This window comes from Paramormyrops kingsleyae, chromosome 10 (assembly GCF_048594095.1).
Source record: "Paramormyrops kingsleyae isolate MSU_618 chromosome 10, PKINGS_0.4, whole genome shotgun sequence".
NCBI lineage: Eukaryota > Metazoa > Chordata > Actinopteri > Osteoglossiformes > Mormyridae > Paramormyrops > Paramormyrops kingsleyae.
This window is the reverse complement of record NC_132806.1, coordinates 32,440,946-32,463,560: the sequence shown is the minus strand read 5'-3', so window position 1 is coordinate 32,463,560 and position 22,615 is coordinate 32,440,946. Positions and strand designations below refer to the sequence as shown.

Genomic DNA, 22,615 nt, shown 5'->3' with positions numbered 1-22,615 from the left:
ACAGAACATGAGATTGCAATGAAATTCACAGAAATCTCAGTAGCAGTTTTATTTTGGATCATCTCCTTTGACCTGTAGACTCGACACGAAGAAGAATTAAAGAGAACACCAGAATGTAACACCAGAATGCCACTGTGCGCTTATATGTCACATAGCATGAAAAACAAAAACACACTTTATCTTAATCTAAAGCCTTTATTCGGGTAATAACTTTGTGTTGTTTATATATTAGTGTTAATCAAAGTTGAAGAATAATGGAGTGTCATATTGGCAAAATATGTATTTAACATTTATATCCAAGGAGGCGGTTTGGTTCATATAAAATATAACACATTTTTATTATTTTCTTCTGTGGATTTGGCCCTAAAGATTACTCTAAATGAGAAGTGCGTACGCCGTCTACTGTGCTCTACAGTGCATCGTTCGGAAAGAAGAAGAATCTACAGTGCACACAAACTGATATTCTCTGACAAGACCTTGTTTGTGTAAAGATTTGCTGTTATCCATTCTCTCATTTCAAATCTTATAAAGAATGCTAATCAGCTAGTGACAACGATAAGATATTATTTTCTAACAGGCAAAGAGAAAGACGGCTCACAGCCCTTCGGGGGACCTTAGCGTAACCTGCGTAAGGCAGGCGCACGTTGGACGTCGCTGGGAGGTAATTGTGTGTAACATGCCTTGGTTAATGTTTACACGTATGTCTGGTAGTGTATTGCATTGTCCTCTTTTCAAAGTTTGCAACACACTTCTGCCAAGGCACGCCTCAAAAATGGTAAGAATAAGGATCCACGTTTTGTCCGAACATATATACGAGCGTTAGGCAAAATTGTTTTAGAGTAAATATTAGTTTTCGTCTTAGTTTTTCCATTATATCCTGATCGATATACTCCTGCACGGTGACAACGGGCGTCAGCCAGCCCTCGTTAGATGAAAATAACGTAATGAGGGCTTTTGAAATACAAGTTACGATTTTCATTTCAAATCACCGTGTAAACTGCATGTCCCATTAACCAGAACTGTTAAGTACTGGTGTCAAAGTTGTCGCCTGTAACCCCCAAGTTATCCACTGTATTGTAATCACCGTAATTAATGCCAGTATCAAGAACATTAATTTATGTAGGCGATGACTGTGGTAATAAACGTCTCATTTATTTTGACTTTGATGAACTGTATGAATTAATTGGTCATATATTGTGGTTTTGGTTTGAGCTAATGGCCAAGTCTCTGGTTTCCATATATAAAAATTAAAAGGGAGAAAAACAATATACATTCAGGGCTTTTTTTGCCTCCAGCCTTTCTGTTGCTTAAATGGATCCTCTGTTGTTGTTTTTTTTAAATTATTTATTTAATTACGCCATTCTTGTGTTAAACTCTGTTACTATCGCGAGAGCGGTGTATACTGGACGGGGGCAGCTCTGCTTTCGGAATGCGTGGTCCGGGGGTTTGTAACGCCTGGGCTAATATATTAGGTATTTTACTTAAAATTCCTTTAGATTCACCTTAAACAGATTCAGAACATGAAAAAAGAGAGATGTGTAGAGAACACACTTGTGAAATGAAATGAATGAAAATTGTATTTTATAGTGCTTTTCATGACACCCAATGCGCTTTACAGAAGCAATGGTGAGCCACTTCAACCACCACCACTGTGTAGCCCCCACCTGGATGATACGACGGCAGCCATTCTGCACCAGTATGCTCCCCACACAGTAGCTAAGGGGCAGGAGAGAATTCACCAGTAAGATGATTAGGAGGCTAGATTTGATAGGGCCACAGTGGGCAATTTTAGCCAGTTTTATGAGTCAGGACCTCAGTTTTATATCTCATATATCTTTATATCTGTTTGAAGAACAGCATCATTTTTATAGCACAGTGTCCCCATCACTGCACTGGGGCAGTGGGGTCCACACAGACCACAGGACAGGCTAACCTGCTGGCCTCAGTGTCCCCATCACTGCACTGGGGCAGTGGGATCCACACAGACCACAGGACGGGCTAACCTGCTGGCCTCAGTGTCCCCATCACTGCACTGGGGCAGTGGGATCCACACAGACCACAGGACAGGCTAACCTGCTGGCCTCAGTGTCCCCATCACTGCACTGGGGCAGTGGGATCCACACAGACCACAGGACAGGCTAACCTGCTGGCCTCAGTGTCCCCATCACTGCACTGGGGCAGTGGGATCCACACAGACCACAGGACAGGCTAACCTGCTGGCCTCAGTGTCCCCATCACTGCACTGGGGCAGTGGGATCCACACAGACCACAAGACGGGCTAACCTGCTGGCCTCAGTGTCCCCATCACTGCACTGGGGCAGTGGGATCCACACAGACCACAAGACAGGCTAACCTGCTGGCCTCAGTGTCCCCATCACTGCACTGGGGCAGTGGGGTCCACACAGACCACAGGACAGGCTAACCTGCTGGCCTCAGTGTCCCCATCACTGCACTGGGGCAGTGGGGTCCACACAGACCACAGGACAGGCTAACCTGCTGGCCTCAGTGTCCCCATCACTGCACTGGGGCAGTGGGATCCACACAGACCACAAGACGGGCTAACCTGCTGGCCTCAGTGTCCCCATCACTGCACTGGGGCAGTGGGCTGCCTGTTGGCTGCACCCACACCTGTTCCAGCAGCAGCCCAGCTTTACTAGTCACCCATCCAAGTACTGGCCAGACCCAAACCTGCTTAGTTTCAGGTGGATTACATAGTATGAACTGCAGGTGGTATGGCTGCATACTCATGGACTGCAAAATAATATCTAATTTTAGTAAATCATACAAAATACACTTATTTGTTCTCGGGCTTAACACTAGAAAACGCAGACAGCACGCTATTTTGAAGCAGGTGTATCATGATAATTGCGTATCCGCTTATCGCATGATATACGGACATAACCTCGATAATTTCTCTGATCTTGATGTTGACAAGTTGTGTTTGCGTTAGAATGAATGCCCTTAACATTTCCCCAGTTTCCTGAAAAATATTCAGGTGGGATGGGGGGAGTGGAATCTTTGCGGGCGGTATCATCATAGTATCATCAGAACGTGACAAACACTCGCCAAACAGTAGTGATGGTGAAAATGATGCTTCCGGAACAATTTGCCCTGTTTACTGACCCCACTAGATGGAGCTCTCTGTTCAGAAAAGGGCTCCAGGCCCGTTTAAAAGAACCAAAAGCACCACTTGCACCAAACACCATTTTGCATTTCAGAAGCCTGAGATGGAAGATGAACAGGTTAACTTAGTCATTGCTGAAAAAACACTGGGGCTGGCATTCTTAATTATTAATTCTCTGTGGATTATTACTGCCGGATTTCTCATGGACTGAATTTCACTGTGGATTTTCCTTTTGGATTTGGCTGGATTTCCCTTAGTGAAAGGGTTGTTTTGGATTTACCTGCTATTCCGGTGAGTTGCCTTGTTGTTTTAATGGTTTTGTCTGTTGTCTGCCTACCTGCCCTATTCTGTTATTTGTTCAATAAATCCCTAGTTTTATATGCGACGTGCTTCACTGTCAGTCCTGACAAGCAGTCACAGAGAAAGTGACCTCATTTTGTGCTGCAAAGCGTGTCGAGACTATTTGTCTTAAACTATACTGGACTTCCATCAAGCATTTGGCATATCGATGTTGAGGGAAATTGCGATAATCATGGCGATAATCGTTTTAGTGCCCAGCCCTATCCCTGAGAGGGAAGTACAGGTGATGTTGAGACAAACTCGCCGGCATGCAGTCTGTGCAGTTGGCAACATAAATTATACCCTTAATTCCTTTTCATTACGAATTTATTTAACATTCGGCAGACGCACGGAAGTGTAAAACGAGAAGAGCCTTAGCCTCATGGAGGGGAAAAAAGAAAAAAATAGTGGTCATTTTGCAAACTGCAAGTTTAGCTACTTTTCAAAAAGTAACCAGGCTGTTATTAATGCAGCCCAGGTTTCCTATTAATTAATGTTTTCTACATATATTTTTGTCGTAACTGCATAACTTATACATGAGAAACATTATCATAACCTGTGTAGGGGGTTCCAAAGCTGTTTTCCTGGCCACAGCGGGTCCTTGGATATAAAAGGTTGAAAAGTAATATATATAGCAGGTTGATCTCAATGTCTGACCTCTGTGGGGTGGTACCTGTATTTGTACTAAGCAAACAATGGCACTTAATAATGGCAGTTATGAAGCAGAAATGTTCCTTCTCATGCATCTTTGTAATAATAAGCATGTAAAAGTTTCTTCAGATCTTTGATAGCTGTGCTGTGTTGGGTGTCTGCTTGATGTGGGGCAGTATGTCGCTCTGTGGACTTGGACTCCATGCCCGTGTTGGGAAGCTTGATGGTTCAAATCCTAAGGCCGCAAGGATGATGTCACTGTAGGGTCCTGGAGCAAGGGCCTTAACCCCGACTGCTCCAAGGATGATGTCACTGTAGGGTCCTGGAGCAAGGGCCTTAACCCCGACTGCTCCAAGGATGATGTCACTGTAGGGTCCTGCAGCAAGGGCCTTAACCCCGACTGCTCCAAGGATGCCGGAGGCTGGGCAGCCCTGTGTGTGACCCTGGCTCCGTGTGTGACCCCGGCGTGTGTGTCTGAAAAAAGTGTCACAATTCTGTTATATTAATGTTTTAAATATGTTCTCATCACCAAGGCTTCAGACTCTCACTGGCTCACTGCCTCAGAAAGGGAGCAGCTTCTCATGGAGCTGAAGGCCACGGGATGGATTGAAGTGGACAACCGTGATGCTCTTTACAAGGAGCTGGATTTCAAGACCTTCAATCAGGTACACAGAACAAATAGATTCAATTCAAAAGTTCTTTTCACTTCTTTCTACACCTCAACTCTTTGCTGTGAATGCTGACGTGGTATCTGTTAATACGTAAGTACTACTTGTGTTGTGTTAGTGCACATGTACTTGATCTAATTTCTTGCTGGTTTGGAGGGGAGAAAATAATAATTTCCCTAGATAAATGATAAATTGATTTGTACTTGTTACATAATGATTTTCTTGTTTGTTTTTTTTTTTAAATTCTATCTCCTGATGTTAAAATAAACCTTCTTTATAAATGGGTGAACTTAGAAATTCAACAGTGGGTTAAATAATTATGTCCCTCACTGTATCTCTTTGGTTTATAAACGGGGACATCTGTTGATTTAATTATGAGGAAGTATTTTGAGGCTTAATTGAAACTGCAGATAAAAATTGCAACAACTCTCTGTATGTCGGGCTAAGCGTGCAAAAAATGTAGCTGTTTTATAATTAAAATGGGCAACATTCAGATGTGTACTGTAGGTGATTAACCTTAGCCACTAGTATGGTGGCTAATGTTAAATGTTAGTCTTAATAAAAATGTTCAAACAAATGAAACGAGTGGAAACAAATATCCTCCTCTGTTAAAGGGACAGAGGATGTTCCCAGATCTCATTTTAAACTGTGATATTTTGCTTACAATGTGGCATGATGCCGAATGAATTGAAATGGAGCAAATTAAACCATGCAGCAGCCAAAACACAGAAATACTCGCCAGTTTCAAACCGCGGAGACACTGATCATCTGCGATTCCTCGGTAGGCTTTTGGATTCATGTCACGAGTGGCTCTGCAAGCGGAGAAGATGAATCATCACCCTGAGTGGTTTAACGTCTATAATAAGGTAACCCGGAATTTTAAATCACTCTGAAAAATTAACATCTTTAGAAGCTTGAGATGCCAGGCTTGTGTACACTGTTAGTTGACATTGTCAGAATGTATACACGTAACTTAAATATTAATTTAAAAAAGGGAATTTCAAATCTGAGCTGAAAATGATTTCAGTGATGGTTTAGGATTACTCTAATATAATGCATAAATGTGTGATTGCGATTGTGTTTCATTAGATCACCTTTTTGTCTTGGAAAGGGTTTAAAGAACAAATCAGGCTTTGCTTCTTGAACTTACAATTATTCAACCATAATTGCACTGGCATCTGATAGGATTGTTGTCTTGCCTCTTGTTTTCAGGTTCAGATAACACTGACTACACATGACTGTGGAGGGTTATCAAAAAAAGATATCAAACTTGCCAAGTTCATAGACAAAGTGGCTCTGACTATGTAGCTTACGGATTCTTTTGTGTCCTGTGATTTGAATATGGATTAAAAAAATCTGTAATATATGAAAAATTTTGAAATGTATGTAATTATCTTCTATTATAAAGTACTTGATGATTTACAGAACAATAAATGCAGTCACTTCTGTTACAGTTGGGTCACTTAAACGTGAGATGTTTATTCCTCATGCCTGGAGAGGATGTAGACCATGTGGAGGTGCTTAGGTCTTCAAGCAGAATCTTAGTTCTGTTTGAGGGGGGTAATTTGGTTTAACTGTAAAAGTGATTGCCCATAAAGACAAGAAATAAAATGTAAAGTACATTTTTTAATAAATTTAAATTAAAGGTTGAAATGCACATGTTTTGATAAGTAAATATACTCCATAGCAAAAATAAGAAAAGTTGGAAAAACTGTGCCAAACCTAATATTGTTAGTTGCCTTATTAGAAATGTCAGTATGTACTGCTTTGTATGGCTGAAGGGCAAACTGCCCGCATAGGGAGGGAACTTCTATAGAAGGATAGACAGTAATGGCAAAAGACTCAAAGAATGTAACTTCAGAAATGTCAGATGTGAAGTTTGCAGTGCAAAATGTAATTAATTTATTCTGTGTGTCATGTGTGGTGTAATGTTTTAATATTAATTGAGAAGAAAACTTTACTATAAAATTTTAAGTATATGTGCAGTTGTGTGCCTTCAGTACTTTTCTTGCTGTCATTTCTAAGCTGTTAATTATATGGAACTTTAGAATAAATTGATTTGATATTAGGAATTGTTCAGTTGTCCCTCTATTTAGATTCTGATTGTGATGTTAGCCTGTACACAGATGAGCCTAAACATTACGACCAGCCCCATGTGAAGTGATGTTGAGTATTTAATTAAAACGGCGTGTGTCCAGGTCTGGGAAAAGCAAGCTTACCATCTAATATTAGGTACTGGACTGGGATAAAGATCGGAGTGACTTTGACAAGGGCCAAATCATTATGTAGAAACTTCTGAGAGTGGTGCGAGTGGGGGAGGACCATGGACCATCAACTGGGTGCTGGACAGCAAAAATGTGTAGATGTGAGGTTGAATGAAGGTCTTCCCATGTGGTACAACCAACAGAAAGGCTACTGTGGTGAAAGTAGATAATTTTGAAGATTATCAAGGGAGTCGCAACACCCAGCGCATGGAGACCTGCTGCATATGTGGCTGCATAGCTGCGGATTACACTTGTCGGTCCAGTGCATCCCAGAGATGCTCAACACGTACCCAGCCATTGACATTGTACAACAGAAAACAGGGTTCATCGGACCAGGTGACCTTCCATTGCTCAAAGGTAAAGTTCTGACGCTTGCATGCCCGTGGTAGATGCTATTGATAGTGGCCTGGGGTCGGCATGGGCGATCCGACTGGCCTCTGGCTAAGTATCTTCATGTGCGGTGGGATTCAATGCCGTGTCATGATCACGTGACTCCCAAGGTCATAAAATTCTGCCACTTATCCCTCATTAGCTCTTCTGTTGGTTTGTGTACGTACTATTGGAGGAAAGCAGAAACAACCTCTGTAAATGTGTCTCCCCCGTGGCATTTAAGGTGCGTTAGCCAGGAAATCCAGACCGGACTACAAAAAAAAAATGGAGGGGGGGGGGGGATTAAGGTATTTATCCCTACAGACCTGCAGCCATACTCGGTCGCAGAGAACACGGGATTCAGTTAACTATGATTGTTATAATGCAGTCTTATTTTCGCTTTTTATTTTACATTTGCAGTGTGTTCAGACATGCCTAGGTGTCTGTTTACCTTATCGAATCCAAAGTTTGCCCAAACTTCGGATTTAAATTAAGACTGTGCTGGAAAAGTGTCTGGCACGATACTGTCATCAATGAGCAAGCGTGTTCAGCCTCGTTTATGCGATAACATAATCACGGTAACTTACATCCAAAAGCCATATTTAAAATCGATTTCCCTTGTGGTCCCCTGAAAGCATCCATTTTCCTTCCCACCCTTAATAAGCCTGTGTGTGTGTGTGTGTGTGTGTATGTGTATATATATATATAATGGGTGTGTATTTGTTTGTGTGTGTGTGTGTGTGTGTGTGTGTGTGTGTATGTGTGTGAATATATATATATATATATATATATATATATATATATATATATATATATATATATATATATATATATATATATATATATAGGGTGTGTGTGTGGTAGACTAGTAGATTTTCAGCTTTTGAAACAGCTGCTTCATATATAATGTGAACTTTAGACGTCTTTTCAAGATTAGAAATCAGTGTCACAAGCAATTAAGTCTAAGACCAAATGTCACAAAAAATGTGATTCGAGTCCAACTCGAGTATGGAAGACAACTCGAGTATGGAAGTGTATACTGGACTTCAGTATTCGTAACCCACGGAAGACTATCCACAGATATTTAACTATCCACAAATGTTTCTTTTTAAAATTTATGTTATGTAAAATAATATCCACAAAATATGGAGCGATTTGTACACGTGAACCGTATTTTGCACATTTGTCCATTTGTGGATTTTTTTTTTCTACAGATCAGCTGCGGTAAGAAGTGGACAAAAATTCACAAATAAATAGGAGCGAAGTCACAAATACAACGTGATCCACAAATAGACAGGATGTGATCCACAAACGTGGAAAATATGTTTCGCGTGTACCAATTGCTCCATATTTTTGTCGATATTATTATTATTTATAATTTAATATTTGTGGATCATGGTACATATTTGTGGATTGTCTTCCGTGGGTTACAAATAATGAAGTTCAGTATATAAAAGTAGCAGACCTTTTTGAAATGTTCCACCTTTTGCTAAGTTTTGTAAATATTCTGTGTTCCAGGCAGGGGCACCGTAAGGGGGAGGAAAGCTAGGACGATTCCAAGGGCCCCTGAGTGACAGGGGCCCTAAAAAATTAGGAAAATAACTGGATTGGTTTGGACTGGGGGGCCTAATATGATATGCTTTCATGGGGCCCAAAATCTCTAGCAACGCCCCTGGTTCCAGGTAACATTAACCAAGCTTAACTGGAAATGCCAGGCCGACAGAAATTCCTGTAGATGGCCTGACGTCAGGCATTTGGTTCTGCAGCCTGACCGCTGTACTGGACCTTCACGCAGGGAAACACCATTTCATTTGTTTGTTTGCTGACCAGTGGTTGCTTAATTGCTTGGAGCCCCTGCATTGTACAGTTTCTCTTTTGGCTATGATTTTTTCCTACGTTACTTCAAAAATGGAGACAATTTTTTTTTTGAGGGGAATTTTGTCTTTTGCAGACTGAAAAAAAATTCAGGAGGGACCAAGAACCGCGGTGACACTGTCCCCAGGATTAGAAGCTAAACTTGCGTTAACTAACGTTGAACATTTTCATTTTGCATTGTGCATCTCAGTAACATCCGTCTTCCGTGCCATTTTATGGCTGGTTACCTTTATTTTCCTTCTATGCCGGAACATCCTTATTTCTTTACGTATAATTACTTTGTGTTCCTAGTAACATTTACAATAAACTCATGAGTCAGGTTTTCTCTGCGCAGCGTCTTACACAACTTGGAAATGTATTCAACCTAGCAAACGCACTACACATCCATCTCGTTTTTTCTCCATAATTTTCCACTGTGAAATTTGTTTAAAATATACAAATTAATGGTTTTCCATTTAAGAATCGAAGCTGTTTTCAAATTTTATTTCAAGTTTATTTTGGTGAATCTGAGTGCGCCTTATTTTGCCTTTAATACAAAGTTTTCGTAAGTTCAGTTGATTATTGTAGATAAATTGCTACAACATTCCAGATAAAGTACGTATTCGCTTCGTCGATTATCGTCGCTTGTAAACAGGAACGCGATTCTGCAGCGGGACCAAAGCCGGGAGCCGCATCGGAGACGAGCGACCTGCAGAAATGTTCTGTCGCGGAGAATAAAACGGGAGCTGCAGGAAAATCTAGATCTAAATTTGAAATGTCTTTAATTCACATTAATTTATTGTAGTTTATCTAAATTTCTAACTTATAAAGTCATATACAACCGACTGTTCTTTTTTTCAGGTTTGTATAAATTCGTGGCAAATGCGTTGAGCATATAAGGAATTCAAATTGTTTAAATATAAAATGAACACTCAAAAGCATTGAATTCTTACCATATTTAGCTTAAGTTGTTCAATGTATAATCGATGGCGGTCTCTGTAAACACTGATGTAGGTACTATTCCGACACGTTAATATTTGCTATAAACTTTCATCTCGGTTATTCTTTAATTGGGTTCACTGGATACATGTTTTCGTAATTCTTCCTGTGTCAGTTAATCCCTATGCTGACAATTGTCCCACCACGATGAAATACAAAAAAAATAAGGCATAAACATAGTGCACGTTTAACATAAGTACTGCGTCTCATATACAAAATGCTTCTCTTGTCAGCTGTTGAACTGACAGGCGTTGACAGCAGGACCAGGGCTTTGCAGTCCGCCGTATCCAAAAGCAGGGTGCTGCTTAGATTTCAGTCTTAGTGAGGCCAAACTAGAACTGCAAGCGTCTCTGCAAACACTGTACGGCGAGCCGGTTGCTCCATAAGGACAGGCAGGTGAGGACATGGCCGGACTGAGGGAAGGACTGCTGATGCTGTTCAGATTGTTAATGTTGTTCAGAGCTGAGGCTGGCATCCCGGGAACAGCGGAATGGTTCATGCTGGACGGCATATTTATAGCGGGGAGAGAGTTTGCAGCCGAGAACATGGACTGGGAGCTGAGTGGGTTCATGGAGTTGAAGAAGGTGAAGTTCTTGCTGGACAGAGGTGCTGGAGCGAGCCCTTTATTTGTCCAGTTGTTGTAGGTGTAGGCCGGATACACCTCGTCATACGGCTGCATCAGGCCGCCGAACGGGGGCAGATAACCGTTTTTACACATGTCAATCTGCTGGTTGCGCTCGCGTTTCCTCCACTTCGCTCTTCGATTCTTAAACCAGACCTGTAAGACAGAATAAATCTATTAGTGATGCTAACACTACACACGGTTCGTTATGCAAGACTTTTTAATAACTATTTTCAAACAGTACCGTACCCTAACTCTGGCCTCGGTTAGGTTAGTCCACACTGCTATTTCCTCCCTCGTGCTCATATCGGGATACCGGTTCCGCTGAAAAGTGCCCTCGAGTTCCTGGAGCTGTTGACTTGTGAAATGTGTCCTTTGCCGCCGCTGTTTTTTCTTTTTAGCATCTTCAGCGGCCGAATCATCACATCGCTGTGCGACTTTCCTCTCCTTTTCTGCAGAAGCAATAAACGGGACAGACCAAATGCATGTATAAGTTGTTCTCTAGTCTTCTTTGATGTTGAAGGCCTGTGTTTATCTTATCTAGAGGCTGACATATGCTCTGGTTCTGGCATACTTACAAACAAAGCACGTCCTTTGAAAGCGTCACAGTGGTTTTGCAGGATTATGGTATAACATGCTGGAACAGGTTATCCGAGCGAGAAGACAGCACATGCGACAGTAGCGAAGGCAGAAATGCAGCAACTCTACCTGATAATTCAGTATCAGATGATTCGCTGCTGCAATTCTCTGCTTCTGGTGTGCCAGTGGCTGCTTTCGGCCGGTGAAAGGCGTGGGGCACGTTCCGCGTCGGTGGCGGACTCACAGCCTCAGAACTTCTGTCCAAATTCATCCCACCTTAAAATTGTTAGTGAAACATACTCCGGTTAGGCCTGGACATGTTTAACTGACCCATATGCACTTCAGGTTTCAAATTTACAGTGTAAATGGCCGGTCAGCCTTATCGGCGATATAGGCTACCACCGAGGGCACCAACGTATGAAGGGGTGCCAGCTTGCCAGCCAATTTCCACTTGGCCTCGAATGGGGGTGCCAGCAGTGATGCTCGCCTAGGGCGCCACCCCAGCTTGGACTGGTACTGTACATGGAGTGTTCTACAGAAAGTTCTTTTCATTATTTTATAAGTCTTACCTACCCTGAATCTAGCCCAAATCACTTTGTGGTCCAGTGTCTCAACAAGGCAAATCACGCCGATTCCAAAACAAAGAATTATAAGGCTTCTCAGCACACTCGCACTCATACTCGCACTCATACTCGCACTCATACTCGCACTCACAAAGCATATTTTTTAATTGGCCAATAACTCATTTTTGACAGTGATATTACACGTTCCTGTGATAAAAAAATTTATATTTTGCAAACGACAACAAAAAACTCTTGGAACTTGATATTTAATCAACCATATTAGAACATGGTAAAATATGAAATATCAATGGCTTGCTATTAAAATTTTTCAATGATGTTTTTGTGTAATATGTTATGTGACCTAAAGCAATTTGAATCATGAATTACTTCAATACCACTATGTGACCTTATAAATCAATTTGCATCTGGAAAACCGATAATACAAAGAGTGGAATCTTTCTTTTGCTGGGCAGATGGCAGCATCGGCTGCAGTTTTGCATTCAGGTATTTCCCCATCTGTTGCTGTTGCAAAGATAATTATGATTGTGCTTCAAGCCTGTAATGACGTTTTGGAAAGTTAAACGTGTGTTAAAGAAAGAAGTGTAATGTAAGTTTACCTGACAAGTTCATACAGGAATAGCCTAATGATGTTACATCAACATCACTAGAGTTCAACTGAGCCGCCGGGATTCAGATTATGAATTATATATCGATTTATAGTCGCACCCCTTCCAATGACCTAACATCATTTTCACAACAATTTCCACAGTTTAGAAACAGAAAATAAAAACAGTATTACGAGTCTGAGGTGCCAAAGTTATGATTCAGCGAGAGATTATCAGTCAATAGGAACATTTTATGAGAGTCAGCTGTTTAAGATGTATAGACTGATATCCCAGAATTTACGAAGAACAATGCAATAGCTACACACTTTGGATTATAATATATATAGAGATATTCATATTCCATATATAACAAGTAGTTTATGAATATCAGTTTTGGGGAGCCACAGGAACACGAAACCTATAACGCAGATCAGCAGTAAATTTCAGTTAAACGGTCACATACTAATCGGGTTCTTTCAAATACAACTTTGGCTGAGGGACTTATTTTGCTAAAAGGTATTAAGGGAGGTACGGAATATGCCTGTTTTCAAGCAGGTCTGATTTCAGTTGCCCTGATACCTGTGAACAAAAATATGCTTCAGTTTTCAGGAATGTAAGGACATTTCCTCCAATATAGACAATGATGCACTGTAATATCCAAGCATTTAATCATTAATAAGAAACTACACACACTGCACTTTCTCCCAGTTAACTATATTTATTGAGCTGATTTAACTGTTACCAGTGACTCCACCTTTTGTTTTGCTATTTCTGTTAGTGTTTGTCCTAATAAGATATACACTGTGTGAGCATTATGTCATAAGATGGCCAATTAACATATGGGAAAGACTAAAAAGTAATCATATAGGAGAACAAATAGTCTTTTCTGAAATTGCACAAACGTTCTAAACTTTCCAATTACTTCCTTAATAATAGTCTGTTTGTAGAATAGGCAGGGGGTCTTCATGCGGTCTTAATCCCCCAACAGCGAACCCACTGTGAATACTGGCTTTTAGGCCACTGCAACTTAATTATCCTTCACTGTACAGTTGATGAGGGAGAAAATATACAAATCCAGTTTAAGTTTAAGCAGAAATCATTTTTAAATAGGCTATTACATCAAAGCGTTGATAATCTGTTTGTGGTGGTTTCGGAAAGAATCCGACGACTTTGACCGCTTTCGGGTAGGCCTATGTGGCGCGAGCGCTTTATTGAGACAAAGCTGTCTTGGTTTGACCATTAGAAGCAGCAGATCTTTTAATACGTTTCCACTAATTTTTTGGCATCGACTAAAAAGAAAAACACGCCGAAAAACAGCACAGATGATGTCACGTTCATCGTTTATGACAAGAAAAGGACCTTTTTCACTTCAGGAAATATTGCGAAGCTACGGATCTTCAGTTAGCCTATAACAACACTTTTAGCCTGGGATTATTAGCAGTTTAAGTTTGGCCAAAACGCCTGGACCCGAAAGTGATTTTTGTGTTACTTGTTTATTATGAACAGTTCATTTGTAAGGTTAGCACATACTGTACCACATTGTAAGCGCTGATATTATTTACTTGTTTTGCATTATTTTAACACCAGACCATGATATGCGGTTAGAAGATGAACCGCTTGATTATTTTTATTTTTGGCGAATCCATGAATTCTCCTATTAATTTGCTATTTGTCAGAGTTTGTAAAATTGACGGTCATATCACAGTCAGTAAAGCGCTGTTCAGTTAAAACCTTTGGCGTCTGTTTAATTTCGACCTTTCTTTTGGCCTGTATTATCGTCGCAATTTTAGATCCTTATAACTTATATCGGCCACCGCATTTTCGTATCGGTCTATACATCTTAGTTAAAAGAGCGAGTTGTAATGTATACAGGCCTCCTTGTGACATTAATAGTGCGATAAACTCACCTACCAAAGTGCTTTTATACCGGCGAGTAGGCCTATCTAAAGTATTGTTTTTAATGTGGTTTATCACTGAAACAGCAGAAAATGCACACATAGGCGGCTTAATGCACGGAAACTTTTTAAAAATATGTTTCGTGTGAAATAAAACAAATTTCATACACAAAATGTAATAAAGAAGGTTTTACCTGGTGTCCTGCAGGCAACTACATTCTTAGTCAAATTACCGTCCATTCCAGTGGTCTGTGGAACAGCCATCAAAACAAATGAGAATATAAAAACACAACAAATCTTTTTCATTACAAAGTTTTTCTGAAAAACATGCAGAAGTATTACTAGAGCTTACAACTTATTTTTTTAATCCAATCATTTATTGACAGATAGGACTATATTTTTTCCCAAAGCGTCAAAATCCACGCCGCCCCCCTACCAGCAAATATTTCTTTCAAAATAAATAGAAAAATTGTTTTTCAACATACAGTATATTCAATCCTCAAGTGTTTCGATTGTGATTATGATAAATATACTATAAAACATCTCCTATAATATTAAATGTCGATTGTGTTTTTGTATTCATTAGCACTTAATTCATTTTAAAGATTACGGAGATTACAAAAAAATTTGCAGTATTGACTAGATCCAAATTTCCAGCGCGTCACCGTTGCATCCACTGATACAAATAACCTTAGGCATCAAACAATAATTAAACAGCTATATATAATTTTCTAATGTACATTTGTCTGATTGTTTAATCTAAGAGGTGATACGCTACATTAATACAAATTTGATGTTAGAATTTTAATTCCGATAGGGTTATATTTGCTTTGACTTACCAACTGATGTCTATAACTTTACATGCTGCAATACATATTTGCACAATAAACATTTGCTAACCATGTGGAGACATTCCTTGTAGCATGTGACATGGCAATTGTTTTCCTTTTGAGTCACTAACTGTATTTATTGATGACCTTGAAGGCTCGCCGCAGCTCAGAATTATTTTGTTCTAAAATATTTAACTGTAACGTTTACGAAGAACCGGTTAGTACACGAAAAACCCACATCAGTGAGGTTTTACAATATACATAAGTTTTAATTATTCATCGGTTACTGTTTTAAATTAGCATATTATTGCAAAAATCCGTACCTGCTTCAGCCAAAGCATGATAGGCATATTAAATGCTGATTACTAAGTTTAATGAAAAGATTTAATTAAACAATTAATTTAAAACAGTAATTTATGCATAATTAAAACGTATTTATATTCGTTTAACTGTCAGTCCACATACTGATGTCGGTTTTTCGTACAGTAACCGGCTCTTCGTAAACGTTACAGTTAAATATTTTATAACAAAATTAACCTATATATTGCTATATTAACATATATACATACACACACACACGTATATATGACTTATGACACTTGTTCCATACATTATGCAGAACAATTTATTTAGGGAAACTTCTTTAAGCTGTAATATATTTTGTTAAGAAGAAAAGGAGAACACCCACCAGATTATTCCTAGTTAAACTTGCAGGATGCAAAATATAGATTTATCCCATGCGAGTGAGCAATATATCCAACGATATGTACATCTGCGCGCGTCGGAACCTGCGTTTTGACGTGTTCTAGTCCTGCGACGACCTTTTCTTCAGAGCGTAGTGACGTCAGACGCTCCCCTTCGCTTGTGTTATTGTATGATAATAACTGGCGGATTTCCATGTTAGATACCAGTGCAGAGTCGTATCCCACGGTGCAAAACGCATACATACAAAACTTGTTTATAGTGTGAATCATTCACTATTCTACCACGTGATTTGATAGCGAAAATGTGTTAAACCCCGAACTTGTGTTTAACTAATGTTTATTTTAATGGAAAAAAATGTGTGTTAAAATATTTTGATCAACACGAGTTGCTTTTATAAAGGTTATTCACAAGGATGGGCTTTCAATACGAACGGCCTGTGTTTAACACAAACACTTGATTTCGCTCAAATAGCCCTATCTATGCAGGCAGCTTCTTTATTTACCATTATGCTACTGATTTATGTTTTCGAGGCCTGTTATTTTAAAACTACGTAACAACAGGCCTAATGCTTGCCTCAATTAACTTGCTAAAATTGGAACGGTTTGCTTATAGAATATAGCATTTTATTAACCAGTTGTTATAATGAAAAGGAACCCTCTGAATTGCCGTTTAATGTATTTATAATATAGTATTTAGAGTAACTAACATATAAATTATTGAGATTTGAAGTAAAAAATTTAAAGTATAAAAAGAGTTCGTTTGACTTTTAGTATATTCAATAGTTCAGTGTAGTTTGATAGATGAGGCTGCGCTTATAGTAGCGGAACTGTCCACTATCCAAACCGAGGCTCATAATCAGCAAGCTGATGGTACCCATGACCACGAGTGAAATAAAAAATATACATCTTTATAGTAATTACTGACGCATTTTCACAGAACATTCGGCCTGCTGTTTCCCAGAGTATCTGGAAAAAAAAATCGATTTTACTATGGGACTGCATTATAGTGTTGGCTATACATATGCAAATTTACGCGTTAAATAAAATTTGTTGAAATTCTTAAGAATTCAGAACTTACATGTTGCATGTTTTAATAAGAACTGACATGCTGATTATGATCGTGACCCTCCTTATGAGATTGAGCAAATATTAAAAATTAAACGCAATGCATCTTATGAGTTTTCTGCTGAGTTTTTCCCTGCCACTAAGTTTCAAAACCTGTAAACATTTTTTTTTCTGTAAATTTCATAGCAAATTCAACTACATTGCACTGTTAAATAATTAATGTAAATCCAAGCATAAAAATCGAAAATCGGATAAAAATGAGAATATAAACTAATTGCCTTAGATTACCGAAATACGAAATATTCTAAATTTAAGGCGTTTGACAGCCTTTATAAATAACAGACGCTGATATAATAATACAAGGTATGTATACCTCAAAACTACTCAACTAAAAATATTTTCACCCAAAATTAACCATCTGTCAAAACATATACATTTCGTATAGGCCTACATTTCACGTTTTGTGAATTCTTTTTAAAATTTAAAATATGATAAATTAACTGCAATTTTCTTGCTAAGCCTACAAATACAATTTATACAAATAATTATCATCCTTAGGGTACTGTGGTAACTCGAATATTATATTTTATGAATATTATGTCTGAGAAGTTTTATTCATTCCAAGATATTTTACTACATATTGTAGTAATCAGAATGACAATTAAAGGGCAATAAACGAATATTAAATCTTCGAAATACGCCCCTGATATTATGTATGAATATAGGCTATTACTCATAAATAAAAGGTCCAGTTTCAAACTTTCGTGGGTATTCTAAACGGCAGTCTGATAACTGATAATTACGTTCTATAGCAACATAACGCGAATATCTTTAAATAGTAATTTACATGATTTATTAATGATTGATAAATATATTATTCGTACTCAGTTTAGGGGTGTGTCACAGTTTAATATAATGTTAATACTTAATGACTTAGTTGCATTTTTGTGTGATGAAACTGGAACGTTACCGTTTCCCTACAATTACAGCCTTATTATTTCTTCATTTACACGCATCACCTCCGACATTAACTCTGGCAAACACATGGATCTTGTACGCATTGCCGCTGGAATCAAAATAATTTCCTGAATGCCAGTTAATTGCCAAACACTATTAGGATATGTGCACAGTTTGCTCCACTGCACTTTACATTTAGAGATTTATTATTACCGCAGAGAAGAAGTGGAGTAGAGCAAACAGAGACTCTGTACTCTATTCCTGGTATGTCCCGAAGAGTCATGATGACAGTTATCCATCCAACTGACTCACATCTCCTTTGTATACCACGTCCTGAAACTGAAATACCTCCTTATATGAAACCCCTATTCAGCGAACAAACGTCTTACTCGTCTGCCATGCAAGTTGGACACTTTTGTTTGCTCTTCATTGTTCTGGTTATGCTCTGCTTAGTGTGCGGATGTCATTTTTAGACTGTTACTTTCGACTCGTTCCCTGGGAGTGTTGCTCGATCCGTGTTTGCGGCACGGATGGACTCCACTTATCCTTCAGAGATAATGTCCAGGTCACAGTGATGTTCAGTATACAGATATTGTGTTGAAGATGGTTTCACTTGTTCAGCTGATGGTTTCACCTGATGGTTCACTTTGTTCCTTCATCTCCTCGGCTACCTGAAGCTAACAAGGATTTTCTTGTTCGGCCTCGAATAATGCCATTATTTGGCATCACATTTGATTATCCTCTAAGCATATATGAGACATAATTTAGGCGTCATTTGAGTATTTGATTCGTATTTTAGGCAAGATCTGAGTATATGATTCAATTAAATGTATTTTTATATAATGCCCTTCCAACATAGTAGCTATAGTCACAGCACATTGAGCAAGCAAGAACCAAGGCAGCAGCAGGACAAACTCACAGGTCATACTAGGAGAAAAAAGTCCATTGGGGTCTAATTACAACAGACTGCCCCCCCCCCCCACCTCTCGGGCATGCGTAGATGTGGATTTGCTAAAGAGGTCATTTGTGAAGCAGAAAACACAAATGAGAATTTTACATGCCAAAATGTATCGACAGAGCACAAATTGTAAGAATAACTTAGCAAGAAATATGCTTTACATGAATGATGTTTAAATAATTTTTGACAGTTTATATTCAGGGGATTGATTGCTTTTGATAAATCTGTCCTGATCCGGCCGCATTTTGTGTTACACACAAAGGAGCCGAATGCAGAGTCCGGCATGAATGACAGCGGCTCCCTCTGGTCAGCTTCCGAATGCCAGAATGGCCAAGGTGACAAAATCATTTCCTTCAGCTTTTTGCTTCACATTAGAACATTGCATTCAATCAGCTGAAATTTAGATCATCAGGAACTAAAAATTAGTCTGTGTGTGTCTGTATTTGCATGTGGAAGTGGAATCTGACCTTTATAAGTAATCATACCAGATATACTTGACAAAGTATTTCCCGTTGTGACACTGACATTCCTTCGCATGGATGGCATGAGCTGTGTTGCTGAGCAGTTGAGCTAAAGTTGGATTACTATCTTGGTTATTATCATTTTCTATGCTTAAATAATAATTAAATAATAAATATATTTTTTGAAGTGACCTTTGGAGGAAAACACCAATAAACATCTAGTGAAAAATGGTTATTCCTCCATTTGCATGATCTTGACTATTAATTTTCCTTCAGCTACAAGTTTCCATAGTCAATGTCTTGACATAGTTTACTTTCCAGGCAGTTAAACTCTTTGCAAAGCAATGAGTTTCAGTATGATGAAGCAGAGTTACTAAAGTCAGTACCCAAAATGTGCCGTCTGTTGTATTTAAGTGTCCTCCTACTTAACGTTTGTGCTCTGTGAAGGACGAAGAGGGAAACCTCACATACAGCCTTGAACGTCTCTGGCCGTCGTTAGAGAAAGCTGTTCTGGGACAGCGCACATTTTTGGAGAGCTGTGAAGTAATTAATCCCTAGCAAAATAGTTTGCAAATGCATCACAAGGTGGGGACTTGTAGTTTCAAAACACAATAAGCAGAAATATAATGGATAAGAATACAAAAACTTTTTTTTTGCGCAATCTACATTTTCTTAATAAACTGAAAGAATAGTGAGTTTATGCACATATTATACTAAATATTTTGCAACCATGTAACCTATATGATGTGTAAATGGCTGAAAAGAACTGACTAATGTGTACAGGTTAGGCCTGATTTTCCTGGCTCAGTGTAAACGTGCTTAATAGTTTTTCATTGTTTTTCTTCCTTTTTTTTTACTGTGACCAAAAGCCCTCATAAATAAAAGTTAATATCTAACGTGATTTTCTAAAATTCATGCCATAAGAAAATACTGTGTGTGTGTATGTATTTCCTTACAATATTATATATGTATATGCTTGATTGTGTGTATTCATTTTTATATATGTATATATAAAAACTTCCAGAAGCTTCCTAAGATAGTCATAGCTGTCACATAGTAATTTATCATTTCTGACTGATCAGCTCTCCCACAGCTGACCATGACAGGCATAATCCCATAGTGTGTGTAGCTTTGGAGGGACTCTCTCTAGCTTGAACAGCACCTCCTACAGACTGATAGCAATTGTGATCTTTAACTTATGACTGAGGGCTGCACCACGTTAGCCGCTGGTCTAAGCAATCCTACCCTTTCATGCAGGCACTGCAGTATGTAAGGAAAGCTATCAGCTGGCTGCCTCATGTATGACCTGCCTCTAATGATCCTACCCTGACATGCAGGCTCTGCAGTATGTAAGGAAAGCTATCAGCTGGCTGCCTCATGTATGACCTGCCTCTAATGATCCTACCCTGACATGCAGGCTCTGCAGTATGTAAGGAAAGCTATCAGCTGGCTGCCTCATGTATGACCTGCCTCTAATGATCCTACCCTGACATGCAGGCACTGCAGTATGTAAGGAAAGCTATCAGCTGGCTGCCTCATGTATGACCTGCCTCTAATGATCCTACCCTGACATGCAGGCACTGCAGTATGTAAGGAAAGCTACCAGCCCTGCAGGGGCACTGGCTGCCTCGTGTATGACCTGCCTCTAACGATCCTACCCTGACATGCAGGCTCTGCAGTATGTAAGGAAAGCTATCAGCTGGCTGCCTCATGTATGACCTGCCTCTAATGATCCTACCCTGACATGCAGGCACTGCAGTATGTAAGGAAAGCTATCAGCTGGCTGCCTCATGTATGACCTGCCTCTAACGATCCTACCCTGACATGCAGGCTCTGCAGTATGTAAGGAAAGCTATCACCTGGCTGCCTCATGTTTGACCTGCCTCTAATGATCCTACCCTGACATGCAGGCACTGCAGTATGTAAGGAAAGCTATCAGCCCTGCAGGGGCACTGGCTGCCTCGTGTATGACCTTCCTCTAACGATCCTACCCTGACATGCAGGCTCTGCAGTATGTAAGGAAAGCTATCAGCTGGCTGCCTCATGTATGACCTGCCTCTAACGATCCTACCCTGACATGCAGGCACTGCAGTATGTAAGGAAAGCTATCAGCTGGCTGCCTCATGTATGACCTGCCTCTAACGATCCTACCCTGACATGCAGGCTCTGCAGTATGTAAGGAAAGCTATCACCTGGCTGCCTCATGTTTGACCTGCCTCTAATGATCCTACCCTGACATGCAGGCACTGCAGTATGTAAGGAAAGCTATCAGCCCTGCAGGGGCACTGGCTGCCTCGTGTATGACCTGCCTCTAACGATCCTACCCTGACATGCAGGCTCTGCAGTATGTAAGGAAAGCTATCAGCTGGCTGCCTCATGTATGACCTGCCTCTAATGATCCTACCCTGACATGCAGGCACTGCAGTATGTAAGGAAAGCTACCAGCCCTGCAGGGGCACTGGCTGCCTCGTGTATGACCTGCCTCTAACGATCCTACCCTGACATGCAGGCTCTGCAGTATGTAAGGAAAGCTATCAGCTGGCTGCCTCATGTATGACCTGCCTCTAATGATCCTACCCTGACATGCAGGCACTGCAGTATGTAAGGAAAGCTATCAGCTGGCTGCCTCATGTATGACCTGCCTCTAACGATCCTACCCTGACATGCAGGCTCTGCAGTATGTAAGGAAAGCTATCACCTGGCTGCCTCATGTTTGACCTGCCTCTAATGATCCTACCCTGACATGCAGGCACTGCAGTATGTAAGGAAAGCTATCAGCCCTGCAGGGGCACTGGCTGCCTCGTGTATGACCTGCCTCTAACGATCCTACCCTTACATGCAGGCTCTGCAGTATGTAAGGAAAGCTATCAGCTGGCTGCCTCATGTATGACCTGCCTCTAACGATCCTACCCTGACATGCAGGCACTGCAGTATGTAAGGAAAGCTATCAGCTGGCTGCCTCATGTATGACCTGCCTCTAACGATCCTACCCTGACATGCAGGCTCTGCAGTATGTAAGGAAAGCTATCACCTGGCTGCCTCATGTTTGACCTGCCTCTAATGATCCTACCCTGACATGCAGGCACTGCAGTATGTAAGGAAAGCTAT

The 22,615-nt window shown here is 40.0% G+C and overlaps 2 protein-coding genes across 4 annotated transcripts; one reads left to right on the top strand and one right to left on the bottom strand.

Annotated features, from left to right (window-relative positions):
• The first annotated feature begins 579 nt into the window (after positions 1 to 579).
• On the top strand, positions 580 to 6,850 carry LOC111847944 (pterin-4-alpha-carbinolamine dehydratase 2). 3 transcript variants are annotated; one of them, XM_072717681.1, is made up of 4 exons: positions 580 to 661; positions 4,648 to 4,779; positions 5,568 to 5,648; positions 5,995 to 6,850. In XM_072717681.1, exons 2-4 carry the CDS (start codon positions 4,696 to 4,698, stop codon positions 6,088 to 6,090), a joined length of 261 nt encoding a protein of 86 aa, XP_072573782.1. In that variant the 5' UTR covers positions 580 to 661; positions 4,648 to 4,695; the 3' UTR covers positions 6,091 to 6,850. The 3 variants fall into 3 exon arrangements, with proteins under 3 accessions (XP_072573782.1, XP_023675342.2, XP_072573781.1); XM_023819574.2 differs by having other exon boundaries at positions 642 to 775; XM_072717680.1 differs by lacking the exon at positions 580 to 661 and adding an exon at positions 2,523 to 3,415.
• A 2,909-nt stretch (positions 6,851 to 9,759) lies between these two features.
• On the bottom strand, positions 9,760 to 16,174 carry LOC111847943 (pituitary homeobox 1-like). Its single transcript, XM_023819573.2, has 5 exons — positions 16,051 to 16,174; positions 14,727 to 14,781; positions 11,599 to 11,745; positions 11,140 to 11,342; positions 9,760 to 11,046 (listed from the first exon to the last, which is right to left on the bottom strand). The coding sequence occupies exons 2-5, from the start codon at positions 14,770 to 14,772 to the stop codon at positions 10,498 to 10,500; spliced, it is 945 nt and encodes a 314-aa protein (XP_023675341.2). The 5' UTR covers positions 14,773 to 14,781; positions 16,051 to 16,174; the 3' UTR covers positions 9,760 to 10,497.
• Between the last annotated feature and the right edge of the window lie 6,441 nt (positions 16,175 to 22,615).

Bases quoted from the DNA above. Each gene is read 5' to 3' on its own strand.
- LOC111847944 (XM_023819574.2), top strand. From the start codon at position 677: ATGCCTTGGTTAATGTTTACACGTATGTCTGGTAGTGTATTGCATTGT. The intron at 4,780-5,567 runs GTACACAGAACA...ATTCCTCGGTAG, and splicing joins ATTTCAAGACCTTCAATCAG to GCTTTTGGATTCATGTCACG. The intron at 5,649-5,994 runs GTAACCCGGAAT...TCTTGTTTTCAG, and splicing joins GGTTTAACGTCTATAATAAG to GTTCAGATAACACTGACTAC.
- LOC111847943 (XM_023819573.2), bottom strand. From the start codon at position 14,772: ATGGACGGTAATTTGACTAAGAATGTAGTTGCCTGCAGGACACCAG. The intron at 11,343-11,598 runs GTAGAGTTGCTG...TTGCTTCTGCAG, and splicing joins ATCTGATACTGAATTATCAG to AAAAGGAGAGGAAAGTCGCA. The intron at 11,047-11,139 runs GTACGGTACTGT...TCTGTCTTACAG, and splicing joins TAACCGAGGCCAGAGTTAGG to GTCTGGTTTAAGAATCGAAG.